Source organism: Colius striatus, chromosome 10 (assembly GCF_028858725.1).
Source record: "Colius striatus isolate bColStr4 chromosome 10, bColStr4.1.hap1, whole genome shotgun sequence".
In the NCBI taxonomy this organism is placed as follows: domain Eukaryota; kingdom Metazoa; phylum Chordata; class Aves; order Coliiformes; family Coliidae; genus Colius; species Colius striatus.
In genome coordinates, this window is record NC_084768.1 from 4788164 (window position 1) to 4809469 (window position 21306).

General features: G+C 39.3%; 2 protein-coding genes across 2 annotated transcripts in view; both read right to left on the minus strand.

Annotated features, from left to right (window-relative positions):
- ZNHIT6 (zinc finger HIT-type containing 6) overlaps positions 1–2323 on the minus strand; it is a 34412-nt gene extending 32089 nt beyond the window's left edge. The window contains exons 1-4 of the mRNA XM_062004190.1: positions 2234–2323; positions 643–708; positions 447–553; positions 276–361 (exon numbers count right to left, since the gene is read on the minus strand). Of these exons, the coding sequence (XP_061860174.1) occupies positions 276–361; positions 447–553; positions 643–708; positions 2234–2301 (327 nt within the window). The 5' untranslated portion in view covers positions 2302–2323. The remainder of the gene's footprint in view (positions 1–275; positions 362–446; positions 554–642; positions 709–2233) is intronic.
- Positions 2324–4804: 2481 nt separating this feature from the next.
- The window catches only part of COL24A1 (collagen type XXIV alpha 1 chain), a 150840-nt gene continuing 134338 nt past the window's right edge, over positions 4805–21306 (minus strand). The window contains exons 49-60 of the mRNA XM_062003927.1: positions 21061–21168; positions 20926–20979; positions 20377–20439; positions 19103–19156; positions 17586–17621; positions 11362–11397; positions 11240–11266; positions 10154–10219; positions 9245–9413; positions 7826–7935; positions 6565–6780; positions 4805–4951 (exon numbers count right to left, since the gene is read on the minus strand). Of these exons, the coding sequence (XP_061859911.1) occupies positions 4805–4951; positions 6565–6780; positions 7826–7935; positions 9245–9413; positions 10154–10219; positions 11240–11266; positions 11362–11397; positions 17586–17621; positions 19103–19156; positions 20377–20439; positions 20926–20979; positions 21061–21168 (1086 nt within the window). The remainder of the gene's footprint in view (positions 4952–6564; positions 6781–7825; positions 7936–9244; positions 9414–10153; positions 10220–11239; positions 11267–11361; positions 11398–17585; positions 17622–19102; positions 19157–20376; positions 20440–20925; positions 20980–21060; positions 21169–21306) is intronic.

Below are 21306 nucleotides of genomic sequence, written 5' to 3' on the forward strand. Positions count from 1 at the left end.
TTAACACACATCCACCACCAAACAACAAGAGCCATCATGAATCAAACTTTAACAATATGCACTGTCAGCAATTTATTGTTCTAAGTAATTTGGACCTAGCCATCAACATCGTTACAACATAAACCTAGAAGCCTCTAGGTCTCTAAAACTCAGGGTCATTCACACCCTCATAAGAGAGCTATCAGCTCTGAAATCTGGATTGGGACTGCCTCAGTGGGAATTCAAAGGTAGTCAACCCTACTTCCAATACACCAAGCTGCTAAATTAAAACTTACAATTTTCTTTGCTGCGGGACTGTGCACAGTAGGGTGTCGAGCAGCAGCATCAGCTGTCCTTCCCACATCTTCCAGGAAACGATAATCTGAAGGTAAAAACAGAACGAGGAAAAATGTAGCGACAACCTAGTAAAAAGGATGACTTTTGAAAAGCACAAAGAGCGTTCTTACCACTCAAAAGGTTCAAGTCAGTAAATTCATTTACAGAGACAAATGCTGTTTTATCCCTGACTCCGTTGCAGCTCAGTGCAAGCTTATGCTTCTTTACACACAACAGACTGAAATGACAAACGGGAAAACATTAACGTGCCAGCTTCAGCATACGAGTGGGAAAAATTCCAAACAGCTTAATTCCCATAACAGATACCTGCACGAATATTTCATGCAACGTGGACATCTGTACTTCGCTTCCTCTTCACTACATGTTTCACATCTGTAAGAAAGAAAAAGTACTTCTTAATAACGTGGCATCTTTGTGCCTGACTGGCCCGGGAAGGTGGCTGCTCCATAACCAGGCATTATGCCATCAGTTGGCACTTTCAGGAAAGGTTGTCTGAATCTTGAAAGAGGAAAGGCAATATACAGATACCTTGGGTTAGATAAAGTGTCAGACAGAAAAATGCTACCTACAGTGAAGATCTCCCAACACATACAGGGGCATTACCTAGATTAAAACACAGTGCAGCTGCTTGAAAGAATAAAAACACATCCTAACTGCAGATTTGGAAGCATAGCAAGGCTGTACCAGTTTATGCTTTGTGGCTTGGTTGTATCCGTGCTCTTCTGCATTTATCCCACCTACAACATGCATTGTATGATGCTGGCTTACAGAGCTCCCAGTTTGAGGTAGATGAAAATGTTAAGGATTCACACTAAAACCTGAACACTGCACCCTGTTTTTTCAATAAAACAGAAAAAGCATGACAATATCATCAACAAACCTTTCTTTCTGTCTGTTAGGAGTGCAAACCTCAGCCAGGGAATCTAAGGCATATTGTGCAGCCTTTATGAATACATCTCACAACTATTTGTTAGCTCTTAAAAAAAATCAGCTACAAATACAATCTTCTGCTTGCTAGGCTGTTACAAGAGATGCTCTTCCTATCCTTAGGAAAAAGTTCTTGGATGTGTCACCTGAAATAATTGTTACTTTTCATTTGTTTTAACTCTGACAAATGGAGCAGGGAAATATCCCTCCTCCTGCACTATAAACTTTACAAGAACGGCACAAACTCACTACTTTCAACTACTCGGGGAAAAATGTAACCCTCCAAATATGCTTCTCCCCATCCCCACCATGCGCTCGGTGCCAGCTGCCAGCGGAGGTGTGAAGGTCAAGCTCGGCAGTACCACCTGCTGACGAGAAGGCGGCTCTGTATGCTGTCACCATGAAGAATTACTGCAAAAACCCCGCACTTTGTACGCTGCAAAGCAGAAATCGGAATTACTCTGAACACGCATTCCTTTTTCCTTTAATCTCTCCGCAGTGCCCTATGTATGTACGTCAGTTCGGCTGCTGCACTATGCCACGCGTTCCCGGCGAGCAGACCGGGACGAAACTCCCCCCACGCCCAGGAACAGTCCCCCTCGCTCACACGAACGTGCCCGGTCCCGCCCAGCGCAGCGGCGGCCGTCCCCAATCCGAGGAGCGATGCGAAGGCGCGGGGGCCGCCGGGCAGAGGACAGCGATGCCGCGCACCTCGGGGCCCCTGCGCCGGGGCGGGTGGCGAGCCAGGGCCGGCCCTGCGCCGCCTGCAGCAGGCCCTGCCGAGCCCCCGCGAGGCTCGCGGCGGCGCTGCGTGCGGCGAGACCGGCGCAGCCGCTCCCGCCGGCGGCCCCACGCCTTCGGGGAGCCCCCGGAAGCCGCTCCCGAAGCGCCGCCGGCCGCGAGGCTCGGTGGCCGCGCAGGAGGCTCCCCGCAGGAGACGTGTGGGGGCTCCCACTGCCCTCACCCTTACCTCTGCAGGGACATCTTCCGCCCCGCCCGCGGCCGCTCGCCGCCCGCGGGTCCCTCCTGCTCCGCCATGGCCGCGCCGCGCCCCTCCCCACGCGGCGCCCGGGGGGCGGGACCGGCCGCGGCCTCTCCTGCGCGGCGGCGCCGCCTGGCGGCCTCCCGCTGCCGCACCGCCGAGGAGCGCGGCTGGCTGTACCGCGCCTGCCTCCGGTGCAAAGCTCCGCTGCTCGCCTGCTGCTTAAATGGATTTGTAACCAGCACAAAGAGCGATAAAAGGGCTCCGGCAAAGACTGTAGCTCGGGGCTCGCTCTAAACTTCATGGTAATGAAGCAGGCGACCACCGCAGAAAGCACAAAAATGAACCGCAGGGTACAGCTGCTTTTTAACATTACGGGACAAAATTGCACGAGATCTGTGAGAGCTCTTTCAGGCGCTCTAGTAAAGATGTCCTAGTATAAGAGACTTTCCAAAATACAGACTGCACCATACACAAGAATATTGCCAAAGAATGCTTTCGTTCAAATGCCTCTGGCAACCTCCGGCTCAAGTGACATGGTACTTTATTATCCATCAGCGCCGCACTGCACAAGTTCATTGTGTCATTTGCTTGGGAAATGCACTTATTGACATCTGAGCAGCCTTATCATACTTACAACTCTGCTTCTAAAATAGGGAATTTCTCAGATACCCTAATGTAAGCCATAAATACAGGCTATAATTTCCAAAAATTAGGCACACTAATAAAAATACGAGGCAGAACCTTTTCTAAGAGAGTACATTCTTAAAAAAAAACCAAAAAATCAATCCATGTCATACCACCAGCTCCACAATCAAACCAAGAGCAGATGTCATGTGATACTGTCCCATAATCACAGAATCTTAAGGGGTGGAAGGGACCTCGAAAGGTCATCTAGTCCAACCCTCCTGCCAGATCTGGGCCGTAGGTCAGAGGGTAATGGTCTTGACAATGCACAAATGAGGCATTTTCTCTAACCTTTACCATCACTCTGCAATCTTGCTTTGTCTTTAGTTTTATCACATTTTCTCAAACAGACAAAACTAAGGCTTCAATATAAAGTGTAAAACAGGATATACTTGTATGATACATTGAAAAAGTAAACACTGTAACGTGGAAAAGTCTCACACTATTCCATGGCACAAAGTGTGTGCATTTCCCCTAGGTAAAAGAAGCATTGCCACTTAAACCTGTTCCAGAGGATTTTCATTGTTACTAAGAATGAGCTATACAATAAGAAACCAAATAGTAAAACACAAACAGATGGCTTGGAAGCTTGTTTTATTATACTTTGGTAAGTGTGGTTTCCTGTGGATCAAGGCAGGGTCAAGCTGTCGGAACATTGCTCTGCTCCTCAGCATAGTTTGGTATCACCTTGCCATGTACTGCTGAGCACACTTTGGATTGACAATAGATATAAATTATATAAATTTATATAATTATGAAGAATGCTTTTCCTAATGGTAAAATTGTTCTTTTTTTAAGAAAAAAAAGATGGCTGACCATTTTAGGTTTGATTTTTAAAAGCAAAATGATCTAATAACTGTGCAAAAGCTGATTATCATTTAACAACAGTCACTCAGAAGACATGCTGTAAATTTTTGCCAAAAGTTACAAAATGTTTACACAATATATTACCTTAAGATGCCTTTGGCATTAGAAATGTTAACAGAAATACGGAATCTAAAACTCAAAACTACCGTGGATAGCTCTTCTACAACAATTTTTACAATGGCTGTAAAGTGAACTGTTCTGGCTGTATGCATCATATGCAATGTGCTGTCTCACGTACCATTTCCATAACAGTACACAAAAATATTTTAAACAAGAAATCCACATAAATAATGTTTTCATTGTAGTGAAGTATGTGACCGCCGATTTAGAATAAGTACCTTTCCAACAGAAACGTATCCTGATGTAACCAGCACATACAGTCTGAAAGAGAAAAAGGGACTCGAATAATCTCTGCTAAGGCCACAAGCACCTTGAGTTATACAGAGCACCAAGGCAATACGGACTGGAAACACAGAAGAGGTAGTGTGCCATCTGTTAAGATGAATGTCCACAAAGGACAATAATAAAACAATGTTTAAGAAAAGAAGATATATTGTACTGTGATGTAATTCACTTTTCATATATAAGCTATTGCACATTTAGGAGCATTAGCCAGTATTGCTCCTTAGTATTGTACGTCTCCAGCTTTCCTCGGGATGGGTTTTTTTTGCAGTGCTGTTAAAGGGGTTGCCAAGAATACCAGAGGTCCTGAAAAATTCCATGTTCAGATACTCAGTTCCAGGAAATTATGCAAGAAAGCACCAACAGTGGTATTTTTTAAGAAAAACACTTTATGAAATTGTTGTAGTTGATTCTTTTCTTTTTCAATGCTCTTTCGTCTTCGGAGGAAGTCTTTGTCTTCCAGAGGTTTTTTAACCAACACTGTTTAAAATGATTCTTCAGTTTTCTAGTAATTTTGTCTTTAATAGATCGTGACTTTTATATTCAGTCTATGCAGCAATCCATGATGAACCCAAAGAACCCAAAAAAGCTAAGACAGAAAGCTTAAAGGAAGCACACCGAACCACTTTCTATGAAGTGCTGCTGTCCTGGTTTGAGATGAGGAAGAGCGTTAATTTGAACAACTGGAAGCTGGTTAGTGTCCTGAGTGTGAAAAAAGAACTGTGTCTTACGCCAGCTGCCATCTTCAATCTGCAACACACAGAAGCAGAAGATTAGATTCGTATCAAAGATGAGCTTCAAAACATGAAAGGGAATTGTGCCTGTGGACTGAGACAAGGAACAGAAGCGTACAGTAACATTTCTTCTCCCAGCAGTTCCCAACGGAACTGTGTAATTTAATAGATGCCATTTCTCCTACCACAGGTACTCGTGGCAAAACAGTAAGAATATGGCTGGAGCAGATGCAGACAGAGCACAACACACTCAGAATGGAGCACCTAACACTTTTGCAAGCAGTCCTGGGCTCATAGAGACTCTTAGCTCTCTTGGTAAGCGTGCCTCCAAATCTGAACAGTAGGCCTCTGGTTATGAAATCTACAGGCTCTTGAATGACTTTGTAGACCCCTGAAGAATAATCACGAGGAATGAGAGCTGCATTTTTGCCGTGAGCTTTGTATTGTTTATTCTAATTCTTTAAAAATCTCACTAAAAATTTGATACCTCATTAAAATTATGAAAGAACATTATAACATCATCTGAAGTTGGGAGTGGTGTTTGCTATTACTCTGTTATTAAAAACCATCAAGTACTGTGGACACCACTAAAAAGTGAAATCCCTGCAGAGAGGGAAATGTGTGAGATCCTGCGGCAGATCTGTACAATACATTGTTTCCCACAGAAAGAGTTACAGACCTCCTAGAATCTCACAGAAAAATGGTACTTCTCAACAGCCAGCACTGAATGCCTTACTTTTTCTAAGGGATTAAACCAGTCTCACATAGACTGGGAGGTGGGGATAAGGGGCTTTAAAGGCCAAACCTTTTATACGTGACACAGGATAGAGCATCTCATTAGTGTGTGCGAATAAAGGTTGGAAGCCTAAGCTCCAAAGTGCCTCAGAAAAGCCACTTTCTGTCTTGAGATTAAAAATCTCACTTGTATGAAATTTTTTTATGTAACCCTGTATTGCTGTGGAGCCAGTATACCATCTGTTGTTACTGTAAATGAAAGTGGAACTATAAAATACTGCTGTATTTCATAGTGTTCTACCAAGACATTTACCAAATGGCTCACATCTTGGTGAGTGAAGTAAATCTGATAAGTGAAGTAAGTCTGAAAAATAACAAGTTCTTCCAATTTTTCCTAGATACAAATATGATTTAATATTTTAGTTAGCTATGGAGTCCATTTCCAAGCATCATTATCTTAATAAATAACAAAACAAGTTGACCTATTGTTGATGAATTTAAAGATATTTAGCAGTCTAAGAAATAGTTTCGGGCCTCTTTGAATCTGAGATTTCATATTAGATACCCTCAACAGAACTCTTACTGAAGCCTGAATTTTCAATTTGAGAGAAACTGTTCCTACAGTTTCCTGGAGGATGTCCTGATCTCACTCCAGCATCTTAGTGAAATCTTGAAATACAGACTACTCAATGCAAGAAGTATAGACCATCCTGTACTGCTGTGGGGGCTTTCACATAAAAAAGTTGGCATCTAGAGACATATGCAGAACAATATAAGAAATAAGCTTCAAGAAATGTGAATGCTAAATGATTGTTATTTATTTGCAGAAGGTCAACAATGTCTAAATGGTAACTCCATTATGTTTTTAATAATGCTAGTGGTGAAAGTATTTACCATGCATTCATCCATAAGCACCGTGGGTTCAAGTAGCGTGTTTGCTTTAAATATTTGACCATTCCATCCTTTGAAGCTAACAGACATCTTCTGGCCTCCTGATTTATTTAACCCCCACATTGGTGTGTTCAGACAATGCACTGTGATGCTCTGGGTTGCTTCTGAGCTCAGTAAATGAAGGAAGTTCATCTGGACTTTTCCAACGCCGAACTCCAGCTAAGTTCCAAGAGAAACACATTGTTAGGCTTATGAGTGGATTATGCTGAATGGCCCCAGCAGCACAAAGAGTCATGTATATCAATGTGAGGTGTCCAGGGGAAGGAGAATGTATATATGTTTATACATTGGAGTCAATGCCAAAGAGAGCTGTTAGGTTCTGTTACAGTGATTATTATAAACAGAAGATTTCATCAGATGTTTTCAAAGCTTAAATATAAACCTTTGCTAATGCCTAAGACAGGGTTGAAACACAGGTTGGCAGCAAACACTACTTTCGAATAAGGAAGTCAAAACAAATTACTTTGATTCAAAGATGTTATTAGCAGCAGTATTTTAACTGCAGTCACATTATTCTGATGTTTAATCATCTTAGGCAACAGGTTCTGGCAATACCTACATCCCATTACAAATCAAAATGTTCTTCTGCATACTTTGATTTTAGGCAGAAAACGTAGTTACTTGTTACTCAGGAACTCCAAGACTAGGTCATATTCAGGGATCTTTCAAATGTAGGAACTGTATGAGAACTTTATGATATTTCTGGTGCTCTTCAGTGACTACAGTGTATATGCAAAACCCTCTTCCCTCAGGTTTAAGGACTACATGTAAAGAGGAGCATGGACTAATGATATAAAGGAAACCAGTCTGTGCCTAACGGTGTTTAAAAGTAGCTAAGTGTTGAAAAGTGCTTATAATTTTCTTTCTTCCCACTGCAATGACCTCAGCATCTTTACACTTCGCTCCCCTGAGTGGTGAGTTACTGATGTAGCTTAGAAGCATTTCAGGCTTACTTCTATGGCTCGGATGGAAAAGTAAAATAATGCTTTCAGCATGGAAGTTGAACAAAGTGAGAGCTACACTAATATATTGTCTCTGGAAAATCTGTAACTTCGGTAATAGAATATATAATGTGTCCATCCACAACGATGCCCATTAAAAAAACCAACCCTGAAATCTAATATATTTTCATAAGTTAGGTAAATAGCTATTCATTTGTTCAGAGTTCCAGCACAGATACATTCTTTCTGGAAGCAATGCATACCTTTGTCACAGACTGTGGTGTTAAACATGTCTGACCACCTGCAGTGAAGTTGCAGAAAACTTCAATAGCATCAGAAGGACATCCAATATTTGGGTCAATCCAGTATTTTCCTGTTAGTATATAATCCCATGAAAAATAAAACCAAAGTATAATTGTTACTAAACAATTAGTTAAAATAGTGATACTTTTGGGCAAGTATTAGATATATTACCACCATAGATTCACTGTGAAATAGAAGGAATGTGAAAGTTTTCTGTTGTTATAGTTCTACTACTAAAAGATATTGAGAAAAATTATCATAACCATTCAGTTTGAATTACATACACAATACATTTGAATATTGTCATAGTTTCAGAAGTATTTTATCTTTCTTCAGCTAAGTAGTGAGAACAAACAGTATTTCCAAACTTCTCTTTCTGTATTAAAACTAAACTTTTTCTCTTTGGGCCTGGCTTTAAACAGACAGTATATTCAGGAATCTAAAATAGCAATCCAAATTCTCTCTCTCTCACAGCATCCTGAAGATCCTTTCTTTCTCCACTATCTTTCTGCCACTAGAGACTTCTACGTGACATACACTAGGGAAGGTAATAAGGAGTATTTGCCATTGTGAATCCATGGAATTTGGTCCAATAAAAGAAACAGGACACATACAAATTATATCAGAATTTAGCTTCCCTTAATTTATGGCCAGATATGGCTCTACAATTTATAAAGGTACATGTGCATCCTTTGAAGTGGAGACTGTGTCAGTGACCTCTGTGGCCCTTGGACTGAGATTTGTTTAGGAGGGCACAGTTCTAATAAGGGTTAGGCTTATCTCTACTAGATTCTTAAGTAATTGATCCATCCTTATATATGGCAAAGAACAGCGATTTCCTTGTAACCTCTAACTTTATTTCCCATTTCTTCCTTAGATTATTAATACTAATAGTTGATTACAGGCATATTTACAGGTGTTTATTATGTTATTAGTCACTGAAATGGAATTATGTCATGGTACTGACATTACAGGTTTAAATAATTATTTCCTATTTGAAATATTGATTCAGGATCTTCTAGGATACAACTACTGTCAGTGTGTCTGACAGTGGTAGTGTATTGTGTACAGTTTTCTCATTAGGAATCTAGAATTTGAACCACACAAAATTCATTACAAGATTAGCTATAAATACCTGGGAAACTTATGTTCACAACATTGGACTTTGTTTCTGGACACTTTTGTTTACTTATATATAATCTGTCTCTAATACACTATTAGATAGCTACATACTTTAATCTTTTACCTTAAATAAAGATAAAATAAAAATAGCTGTGACAGGCACACTGTAAGAGAATTTTAATATATAAAGTAACATTTGGAAGCAACACATTTCAAAGCCTACTTGTGTTCAAGCTTTAATAAAAGTGGGCACTTACCATCTGAAACTTTACGCTCACAGTTAAGCAAATCCCTGCAGATGCGTGCTGGGTTATCCCGTGTGCCAAGAGGGTTCTTGATGCTGTGCAGTAAATTGCTAAGGTAGTGCAGCGTTTTGAATATCTCTGTACTGTGATCTAGTAAAGTTACTTCAGTATTCTGGTATTTCTGCCAAGGGCCATTAGCAAATGTGTTACCACAAAAAAGTATCATGACAACATTATATGCAGTAAAGGTCAAATGGCCATTGAGTAGCCGGACAGTTGCAAAGTATTTATAATGCATGCAATCAGCCATATAAAACAGAGTAAAAATGGCATAGCCCCATAATAAAATTAGTACATTTTATTAAAATTATCAGAGTTATGAATTTGCAGGTAGATTAAGATCATGCAAATATGTCATTTGTTGACACAAAAATGCACATGGAGGAAGAAAAAAAAGAAAGAAATTAATGTGTTTTTTAAGTATACTGAGCAGCTTCAGATTTTGGACAGTGAAAATTCCCCTTAGGCTTAACCTAGAAAATATATGCAATGCATCTGACTTCACCCACGCAAGCAATTTCCTTGCAATCAGTGGGACCACACACTTGCATGTATGTCGGTACTTTTTGGATCAAGGTCTAAATGCTGCTCTCATTATCCATGGCTGAACAGATACAGCCCGCTGTGTGTGATAGTCAGTACATTTCCATTACTGCTAATCATGCTAAAAAGGCAGAAATGCTGCTGTTCTTCTTAACTTCAACTTTATCTTATAAATCCTAGCACGTTTAATTATAGTCTGTAGTAATTACATGCTGTCCATGATTCACTTTAAGTCTCTTAGAGAAGTCTTGTTCCGTCCTCAAAAAGTAGAACTATAGTTGCATGCCCTACATGAGGATGTAAATACATCAAAATTACCTCCATCTGCAGCGCAGCATTTGACTCAAACAAAGCTTGAACAGCAGCACTGATGTCCACTTGTTTCTGACAAAAAAATGTTTCAGAGTGTAAAAAAATGAATAAGAATATTCTAAGGTGCAGGTGGCAAATGCTTTGAGCACTGGAGCAACATATATGATAGCTTTGCTAGTTTGTCATTTTAGAAAACACTTTGCTGTAAACTCTTACTTTTAAAATAGGATCCTCCCTTCCATTTCAAACAATGCAAGCATACACACAGAAAAATCATATTTGGTTTTTATTAGTACCCCCATACCGAATTGAAAGATCACACTCTTGGAACCTGAAAAAAGAGACTATAATAGTTGTTACAGACTGATATCCCAACTTATTCCTTCCAGACACTCCATTGATATACTTCAGAAAGCTGATCTAGGCAAGTGTGAAAAGGTGTTATTACTTTACAGAGAAGCACAGAAAGAATATCTCAGTGAGCCATCATCAGCTGACAGATCAAAGTAGTCTTCATGATGGATGAACAAATACTGACTGCTTTGAAAGAGAAAGGAGAAGCTTTCTCTGAAGGAGAAAGCCTGTTTCTTGCATGTCTTTATTTCCTATACTTTTCACCCACATTTTCTGCACTGTGTGATGTATATACCAGAGACAGACAATGGGTTTATTTATTTTTAAAGAGTTAAGTCACTCATACAAGCATCTAGGCTCTCAGATTACATGTATCATTACAGCTTTATGACACTTCAGTAGTGAGTCTGTCTTAGTGGGTATAATCCCACAACAATCTCGCTGTGTACATATAGGGAGAACATCGGGACCAGAAGTAGCACACAATTTTCCATTGCTATATTTCAGAGTGTTAAAATACAGAACAGGAGAAAAACATTTTGGAGTATGCCCTTGAGTGTTGCCTGCTGAGAGGTCAACAGTGTGGCAGAAATGTATTACTATAGTGACTGAAGTTGTAGAAAAATGTATTTGCACTTTCTGTGCAGTGATGGAACAAGCGATACATTTGAAGAGGATGCTGCTGTTTTCATGTTCAAAAAGGACTGTATTGTAGGTTAGAGTTGTTACAGAACTTACTCGTGGTCCTGGTGGTCCAGGTGGCCCCTGGAAAATGAGAGAAACCAGATATTAGATGCTTCACGTGTTTATATGATGCAATCACAATGGAAAAATACAGGCTTGTTATTTTAAGCACTTACAGGTGGTCCTGGCTGGCCCTGAGGTCCCTGAGGCCCCTAGAAGAAATGGAAATAAAATACAAGTTATATATGTAAAACCAGAGATATTCATTTATGTATTTCTTAAATCTCAAAATGCCACAATACGTACAAAGAAGATGTGATATTAGTTTTGGTAAAGCTGTGGATGATTAGTTACTACTGTTAAAGTACCATACTCTGTTAATGTGAATATTCCTGCTAGAATTGCTGCGTCTGATTACCTGTTTATCCAATTACTGACTTTTGATTTTAAGGGAACATTAGGAGCCATACCAAGTATGTGCTATACCTTGTGTCAGCATTATATTCATTTTGCCAGTACAAGCACTACAAGGGGAGAATGATCACAAAAGCATCGTAAATAATGTTACGTGTAGCTGTGAAAAAATATCTGATCTGCTTTACTCCATGAATATCTGCTAGACATTTATTGTCTTATCAACAGTGTCAGTTCTCAGCCAGAACATATGTTCATTGTTTAACAGTGACATTATGGGTTCATATTCAAGAAGTTCTGCTGTTATTTCCTCATCATAAGTGGTATCATTTTAGCGTGTAGGATGATGCAGTTGGGATGAGAGGAGGAAGAGAAATAGCTCTTTTCCCTGTCTTATGGTGCTTACAATGCACATAGTCTCAATCCAAGTTTTAGGCTTGTCTGAGGGTTGGGCATGGACCCTCCCAAAAACAATAACCACATCAGAATTTTCCTTTGAGTAACTAGTCACATTAAGATGGAATGATTATTTACCTATATTATCAATATACAGTGATACTTGGGTTTGTGAGATTCTCTTCTTCAATCTCTATATGCTCAAAGTCCCTAGGAGCTGCTATAACATAAACAGCAGCAAGAACAGTGACAAGGAAAAGAATATGTGGCAGTGCTTTAATATGAGCAAAGACCTGTATCACGTATAGTAAAACCTTTTAACTTAACTGAGTTAATTTAAGCAAAACATTCTTTAGCCAGTGCTGCTTGTACCAATTATTTGAGCACATTCCAAGCAAAAGTCCTCCTCCACCAATACAGTCACGCTGGTATAAGTCACTACTAAAAGAGAAATAATCTTATCTGACATGACCATGCTGGCAAATACTGTGAAATTGATCTAGTCAAAGAGGTATTAAGTTGTAAATCACTTAATATAGTAGTAAGAAGTATGGCTGCTGGGAGATTTCACAGCAAGATCCATGTGTCACTGCATCATGCCACAACTGCTGAACTTTCACCGTACTTACAAGCTGTCACCAGCAAGAGAAGCTGGAAATGGTTAAAGAATGGCTACACTCAATCCAGCATTAATTTATGTATATTTAAAAAAGGAACTACAAGGCAGATAAGAGTGTCTGAAGTCACTGAGTCCGAATGTATCAGGAGGATACCAGCTGCATTTCTTACTATCGTTAGACAGATTTGTAAGGCATAGTACATAGTAGGTACTGTGGAATCTATCTGTTAGGGGTTACAGTGACCTCCACACTTCTGCCCAGCTTAAGTATCCCTGCACATCATCTGCACTGGCTGTGCCAGAGGGGCTCAGATACTGGATTATGAAGGATGTGAGAAGTGGGGGCAATCATGTAGTTCCTAGCACCAGATCTATACCAACAAAGCTATTCTGAGGAACCGCAAATGGCTTTGAGGCCAGGACTGACATTTTACATGTATTATTTGGAACACAGGGGAGAATAAAATCTGAAGTGATTTCTTGGTGTTTAGAGAGATGGTCTTCCTAAGAGGACCTTAATGACATAAGCTCTAGGGACTGTAAATATTGTCAGCTTTTCAAGTGGTACATCTTGACCCCATGTATTTATGTTTCATCCACTAACAGCTGTACAAAGGGCTCTAAGTCATCTTTTAGGTCATTATTTACTGATATGTTATAAAGATATTAATGACTGGTGTTGGAAAATGGAAATCAAAGAATAAGTCTTTTTAGCATATATAGTAGTACAGAAATCCCTATGGATTCTCTGGCAAATACTTTGCTGCTTTTTACTCTTCTGAGTTGGGTTATTGCCCAGCTTGAAATTTCCTTTAAATCCTATTACTATGAAATAGATATAAAACATTATTGTTGTTATTACTTATTACTGCAAAACAGATGAGAGATGACCTTCACTGTTTTGGGGTAGTCCTTCAGCTCTGGAAATCAACTGAGTTTCACATAGCTACTCTGTTTTACACCAGCTGAGAAGGCTGACCTCCACATTTAATTAACCAGATCAGCAATTGAGGTGCTGTTAAGACTGCTGCAGGATACCTTCAGTTTCCTGTGTATATGTTAGTGGACTATGTGATCATGCTTGATGAAGTATGTTTAGTATAAAATGAAAGAGGAAGTGTGAAAAAGAAACTTGAGAAATGAATTTGACAGTGTAAGGATATATTTGTTTATCTTGGTTAAAGAATTGATTATGCAAATACCAAGTCAAGGCAAAGCACAAAGTCTTCAAACAGTTTGTCCCTAAGTAACCGCTGCTCTCTGATGAATAGATGTCCTTGTTCTGAGTGCTGAGATTTAGACATTCCAGTGGATTTTTCAGATGACTGAATGCTTCAGTTAATATTCTGTGTTCTTGGCATGTGTCACAATTTTAGGACTCAAAAAGTCTTGGGACAAGAACATTTCAAGTATATATGGTTTCTGAGAGAACTGAATATTTTGAAAATCAAAACCTGCACTGTTCCAATGAATTGAAGGTATTTTGCAAAAAAGGAATGTCATTTGTCTTGATTCACTGTCTCCTTGCCAATAAAATCCACATGAAACAAATGTTAACATGGAATGTTATTTATTAACTATAGTGAACTACTTTGGGGGATATTCCATTTCTTAAATGCATTAAAACTCCAGAGGACTGTATCAATTACCTTTACAAGCCTTTAAAATATAACAAAACTGCACAGAGTGTGTTGAAAACCTTGTAGACATGTTATAAGTATTCTTACTGTTGCAGATCACCAAAATAAGGTTAAATTTCATCTTTAATGGATTAAGCTAATTGCTAAATCTTTTACTGGAATGTACAGGATTACCTTTACAAATCTACTTAATTTACCCTTTGATCACATTAGAATTTAAGTGAGGAAAAGCATAATTCCAGTTCCTAAGTACAAAAGCAGAGAATAGAACAGTTAGTTTTAATGTGTTCTTTAATCATTTAATCACCCAATTTGAGTGCTAGTACAGAAGTTCAAAGGCCAAATCCCCAGTCTTTTTCTAATACTGTAAAGCCCTGATTCTCCATTTAATGATAGAGATGCTAAAAGTTGAAAACATGAATAATCTCAAGGACTTTTGCATTTCCATGGTGCCTGTAATTTTATGAGAAACAAAAAGTGATTTTAACAAAAAGCCTGATAACATCTTCCAGTAGAGCAGCGTGATACAAAATACAGAACGGTAGCCACCAACAACTGTAAATCTAAGATAAAACAAGGTAATAGACAATTAAAGGTTATGCATTGTCATATTTTATCTTTTTTTCATCTTGGAGGTAGTCAAGAACACATTACCCAAAGAGATTATACAAACTCCATCCCTGAGTTTCCAAGATCCAGTTGAATAAAGCCTTGAGTAATGTGACTCTTTTAAACAGGAAGTTGGTCTACAAATGTCTTGAGATCCCTTACAACCTGGATTGTACTATGACTCTATATTATAATCCATTATGTGACATGCCATTAAAAAAAACAAACATGAAAACACACTTTTGGAAATGTCAGAATCCTAAAACAAGATTCCAAAATGGATCCCATCTTTTTCTAAGTGTTTCAGTCATGGTGATTTGAAGATTTGGAATTGAAATACAATTTTGATTGAAAAGTTTTAGAAAACTGCTTCTGACTTATAAATTTTTGTCCAGAAATAGCCTACAGGACCTGAACTTTGGCTTCCCACTGACCTCAACAAGGAGACATGATTGTACATTCCATGTTTTCCAGGACATAAAAGGATGTTTCTTTCTAGTAATGAACACTGTACCCCTGATGGGACTACAAACTGTAACTAAAACTTGAGCTGTTTTTTTTAACAGCTCAAAGTTAAAAGTTGAAATGTTTGTGATTTTAGGAGAAATGCCAATATCAATTTTAAAGACATAATTCAGGCTTGGAGTACACAGTTGGCTGAAAATAATTTTCTTTCCTTTGTATCTGAAAATATTTGGAAATAAATCCTTTTCTTGGCTACATAATATAAACTTGTGTATGACCTAAAGTTAAACATTCTGCTTCGGAAGACAGTCTTATGAAATTAGTTCATCTTGATGAATTCCAGAAGTTCTTTAGGAAACAATTCCTTAAACAGCAGCACCAATAAGGGAAACAGGTGTTTCTTGTTCACCATTTTGCATGGGGTTTATTATTATTTTCTAAATATCAGCATTTTCAGCTCAATGATGTCATAGCAATTCTTATGAACAAACAGTAGAAAGACAGTTAAGATGGTTAATAGCAACACAAATGAAAAAAACCCAGTTCTTATTTTGATATAGCAATTATCTCAAGAGGATTAAAATTGAAAAGGAAAGTTCCCTAAGACACATACAACCAACTTAGTTCCAAGCCTTAATTCTTGAAGCAGTTTTTGCAAAACTTTTTTAAGGCAGTTGGGTTGGACTTGTACACAGATGGTTGCTAAAAGCAAAACACAATAAGGCAAGAGAAACAAAATGATTTTAAGTGTGGTGGGATGAAATGCAGGGTAAGAGCAACAGGAGCAAGATGACACTGTCTAGTTACTGGAAAAGGATCCAATTATAAATCTGACATATAAAATATTGTCACAGAATCACAGAATGGTTGGGGTTGGAAGAGACCTCAAGAAATCATCTAGTCCAAGCCCCTGTTAAAGCAAATCCATCTAGACCAGGTCACACAGGAACATATCCAGGTGCGTTCTGAAGTCCTCCAGAGAAGGAGATTCCACACCCTCCCAGGGCAGCCTGTGTCAGGGCTCCATCAGACTTACAATAAAATAATTTTTCCTTATGTTTGAGTGGAACTTTTTGTCTTTTAGCTTTTTTCCATAACCCCTTGTCCCATCACTTGAGACAACAGAAAAAAGTGCTGCTCCATCCTCTTGACATACATATTTTAAATACTTTTAAGTATGAATGAGATCCTCCCTCAGTCTCTTCTCTAGGCTAAATAGCCTCAGTTCCTGCAGCCTTTCCTCATAAGGAACATACTCCAGTCCCCTGATCATCTTGGTGGCCCTGCACTGATGTCTCTCCAGCAGTTCCCTGTCCCTCTTGAGCTGGGGAGCCCAAAACGGGACGCAGGACTCCAGATGAGGCCTCACCAGGGCAGAGTAGAGGGGTGGATGTTGTACTTAGGGAAATGGTCTAGTGGTTGATAGGGCTAGGACAAAGGCTGGACTTGATGATCCTAAAGATTTCTTCTACACAAAATAATTCTATGATTCTGTGACCTGCTGGCCACACTACTTAATGCCCCTAAGATGCCATTTGCCTCTTGGCTATGAGGGCACATTGATGGTTCATGTTTAATTTGCTGTACACCAGAACTTTCAGGTCTCTCTTCACAGAGCTGCTCTCAGAGATATCAGCTATCACTGTATTCATATTCATTGTAAATATGATAATTTAATAGCTTTTTATATAGCCATTATCAGTTGGAGACTTTACTAGCTCTAACAATTTAAATTTATTAAAACAATTTATGAATGTACAAAAACTAATGTCATATTCTCATTGAAAAATAAGAGACAGTAACTTCACAATCAATGCTGTTTACTGCCAGTACAGTTAGCATGCATGACACGGACACTCTTCCTCAGCCCTAGGCTTCTCCTGGACTTCTCCCTCTCCAGACCAGCTGATACAGACATATGAACATGTGTATGCACACTGTGCTGTGAGGTATTGGAGTACTCACAACAAATATGGCAAAGAATTTTTCTTTTAGATCTGAACTGGGACAAATTTGGAGTATGTGGCTGTATGTGATCAGGGCTCATACTGCCCGACAGCTCACACCCACTGCCTGTATCTATATAAGTCAACTTGAACTGGAAAGGGTCAGACTTTTGATCCATGCTACCAGCCTTCTTGTGCTCTCCAGGAGCACATGACTGGCATTCAGAGCATGCAAGAGTACATTCAGTGTAATATGGGAATAGTTTCTACACAGCCAAAAAAATGAAACCACCAAAGTTGTTTTATCTTACCATTTCACCTCTTGTGCCCTTCTCACCTCTCGGTCCCTGTAAGAAAGAGCAGCTGTTAATCCAGTATGCTTTTTAGTCCCCTAGGACTGAAACAAGTAAATTAATAGCCATGGGTTTATGCTGCTCACACAAAAAGTCCAGCCTCATCTGTGGAAATATTTACAACTGTGGAGCTTTCATTTTCTTGTACTATCAGAAAACTAAACTACTTGAAAACACCTGGCGGTTCCTATATGTGGAAAGCAGTTGTTTTCTTCAGATTATAAACATGGTTTTTCTCAGTAATTTTAACTGTCAGGGTTCTCTCTGTCAACCAGCTGTATTCTCTACAATGTGATCCACTGTAATAGACCAGTGCTTCACCATCTTAAGCTCATCTTAACTCGGTACTCTCTGTCACTGAAGAAAACCCCTAGTTACATATCTGCTTTTATTACCCCATTAGTTCTCCTCTTACAATCATATTGGACACTGCTTTTCTATCTCCATGACATTTTTGCCTTATTTTGTACTTAAACAGTGTTTCTGAAGACAATAAAAACCTTACAGTTCTTCTTTGGAAGAATTTTGCATCTTGATGGCAGCATTTTGTAACACAGTAATCTTCATCTGTGTTATTATCAGTAAGAAAGCATTAAACTATTACATTCTAAATGAAGACTATTAAAAGCCTTCATACAAGTACACACAACTGTAAAGTTTTCGTCCTGAGACTAGAAGTGTGCAGAAAGGCTTAAAGTACTGTCTTTTTTCCCCAAAAGTGGAAAGAAGTCTAATTATAAAAGGAACACTTCCTTTCTCATTTCTTTTTCACTTGAAAGTATTTGTATTTATTACTTCTATTGTAATTTTTAGACATTCTCATTCACTCCTATTGATCAGACAGAGGAACTTTGGTGGTACAAAATGCTTCTGAAACTACCTTACACAGCTGGGTAGTCTGCAGACATGAGCCTTAGGGTGCACTTGCTCTGCTTCTGGCACAGGGAACAGGGATGAGGACAGCCAACAAAATGCTTATGTTGTAACAGGGCCCTCGCCAGCACCTGGAACACCCCAACAAGGGCTGGTGGGCACTCCCAGCATGTCTAGAAGGGCATGTCTAGAGTTCAGCCTAATCAACACATAAAAAAAAAAGCTACAATGAAATCAAGTGTGAATATTCTCTAGATGTCTCAGTCCCAAGGCTGAGAAAGAATATTCAAGTAGTAGTTACTATATGTTGTTTTAAATGTTGAGTCACTCACTGCCCCTGTAGCCATGTCCTCTGTGTACTGTCCTTAGACAGAAGGCCATTGCAATGGCTTTCATCCTTGGTTTTTGCTATTTTTTTTCTTTTTTGTATTATAGATGCTGGAGTCACATATGTTAGCTCAATACCATGCTATAACACGAAGATGGTCTTGCTAGTTGCTATTCACAAGTAGAAAAATGAGGAGGTTGCTAATTGTAAAACAGCTTATTAAAATAAAGGTAGGCAAAAGTACCAAACTATACAAAAGAGAAGGGGAACTTACAGGCCTTCCAGCTGGGCCTGTTACTCCATCTTGACCAACAGGGCCAATATATCCCTGTAAACAAGCAACACATTTATTAGTGCACCACGTTTTCAAAATTAAGACTATCCTCATGACGTGTCCTGGTTTAAAGTTGCTCAGCACACAGCCTGACAAATACCCAAATGCCCACTGTGATATTCTCTTTCTGAATACCGAGTGCACGTTGCCACAAAATCAGCAAGGTAGCTCTTTTAATAATTAGCAATATTGGTTTCTGGAAAGCCCACACACTTTCTTTCTATTATATGAAAGCTGGTGCACTAAAACAGTGGAAACTTAAATACTCTGATTACCAAAGACCACATACTTACTGAGCTACCGTCAGCTATATCTTGAACTATATTGTTGGCCACAAGTACTCGTGTAAGGCTGCCAGTAAATGCTGCTAAAGCATTACTTTCCTGTTCCATTTAATTTAGAGCAAACTGCTCATTTCCTATGTTTGCCCTGTTTAACAATGTTTAGAAAAAGAAAGTAGCTATTAGGACAAGACCCTAAAGCTGCTGCTCTGCATCTGGTTTACTAAACTAATTTGGTTCTGTGATGGCAATGGCAGCAGTAAGAGAAGAATAATTTGTAGTAAGGCCTTCCAGGCTGCAACCTTTCCCCCTTTTTCATTTAATGCTGTAAGCATGATGCAGACTCACCAATATTACAAAATGCTAAAGATGCTTCCACACTTTTGGTGAGTAGCAAAGTGGAATGTGATGAAGAATGTGTCATGAGGAATGAGCTAATATAGATTAGTAACCTCAGATAAAAACAAAAATTACTTAAAAAATACTACCTAGGAATCAACAATGCCTGAGCACCACTCTGTCCTACTGCAGGCCAAGTTTGACCCTTTTTTCTTTTGCTGCAAAATAGATTTTTACAGTCAGCACTGTTGCCAGGAAGAAGAGAGAATGTTCAACCCCATTGCACAAAGATATGAGAGTGATAAGGATGCTTGTGTGGATGGAATTATACTAGGAGAGCCACGGTTTGGAAGCAGAGCTTGCTTTTTTCCTTCAAAATTAAAAGCTCAGGTGTGCTTATATATCTGTACCCATGTTGTAACTCCAGTAATGTTGCAATATAAGTTTAAGGCTTCTAGTGGCTTCAGAGTCTCAGACAGAAAATTTTAGAAGGTTTCAGCCTTGTTGATAAAAAAAGAGAGGTGATTCTTTAAATTAAAAACATGCTTCTTGTGAGCCATCCTGACCATCTCCTTCATGGAGTGAAACACTTACAACTTGGCCTGTTGGGCCTTTCGGGCCCAGAATTCCAGCTAAGCCAATGTCTCCTGCAGGACCCTGAAAATGCAAAGGAATAGTTTAATCAAACATGGACATCAGCTATCCACTGGCTTCAATCTTTTGCAATCAATGAAGAATAATTTCTAAGAGCAGTAACTGTGTGTTGTGGTTTTGCCCAGTCAGCAATGGAGCACCACACCAGTCTCTCTGTGCCTCCCATCCACCTCCACCCTCGTTAGGATGGTGGAGACTGCAGCCAAATGGGAGGAAAAAGACAACCAAGGGTGTTGTGGATAGAGACAAGGGCAGGGAGGGCTCACTGCCAATTATGGTTCCATGACAAACCATAACACTGTGAAATACCAAGTGCACCCACCCAGAATGTTTGTCCTTGCACGTGGAGTACACAGTTCTGCCCATAATGTCTCAACAGGTCAGAGAGGTTTTGAACTAATTGTCATTAAAGCTGACCAATTATATGCTTGTGTAATGTCCTTACTCTATAAATGACTTAAGATCTAATAGAAAAGAATGATCACATACTTTTGGACCTGGGAATCCTTGAGAACCCATTAAACCTTGATCTCCATCTTCTCCCTGTAATAGAAGCAGGCATTATTATTTCATGCTGGTAACTCCTGGACTACTTGTTTTGCATTAACGGCTGTGATTACGTACAGTCTGTCCTTTCAGTCCAATATCTCCTCCTGGTCCTTGGTCACCTTGTGACCCTGGAAGGCCTCTTTTGCCTCGCTTTCCTGGATGACCCAGAAGCCCTTTCTCACCCTGTAGATGGGAAAAGAGTATATCCTTTATTACTATTATGACATTATAAATTATCAATTATAAAAGTTATAAATGTTAAGATAGGTTTCCTGGCAGAAGTATGAAATATACTTTCTCTCTAAGAAATAGATCTACTCC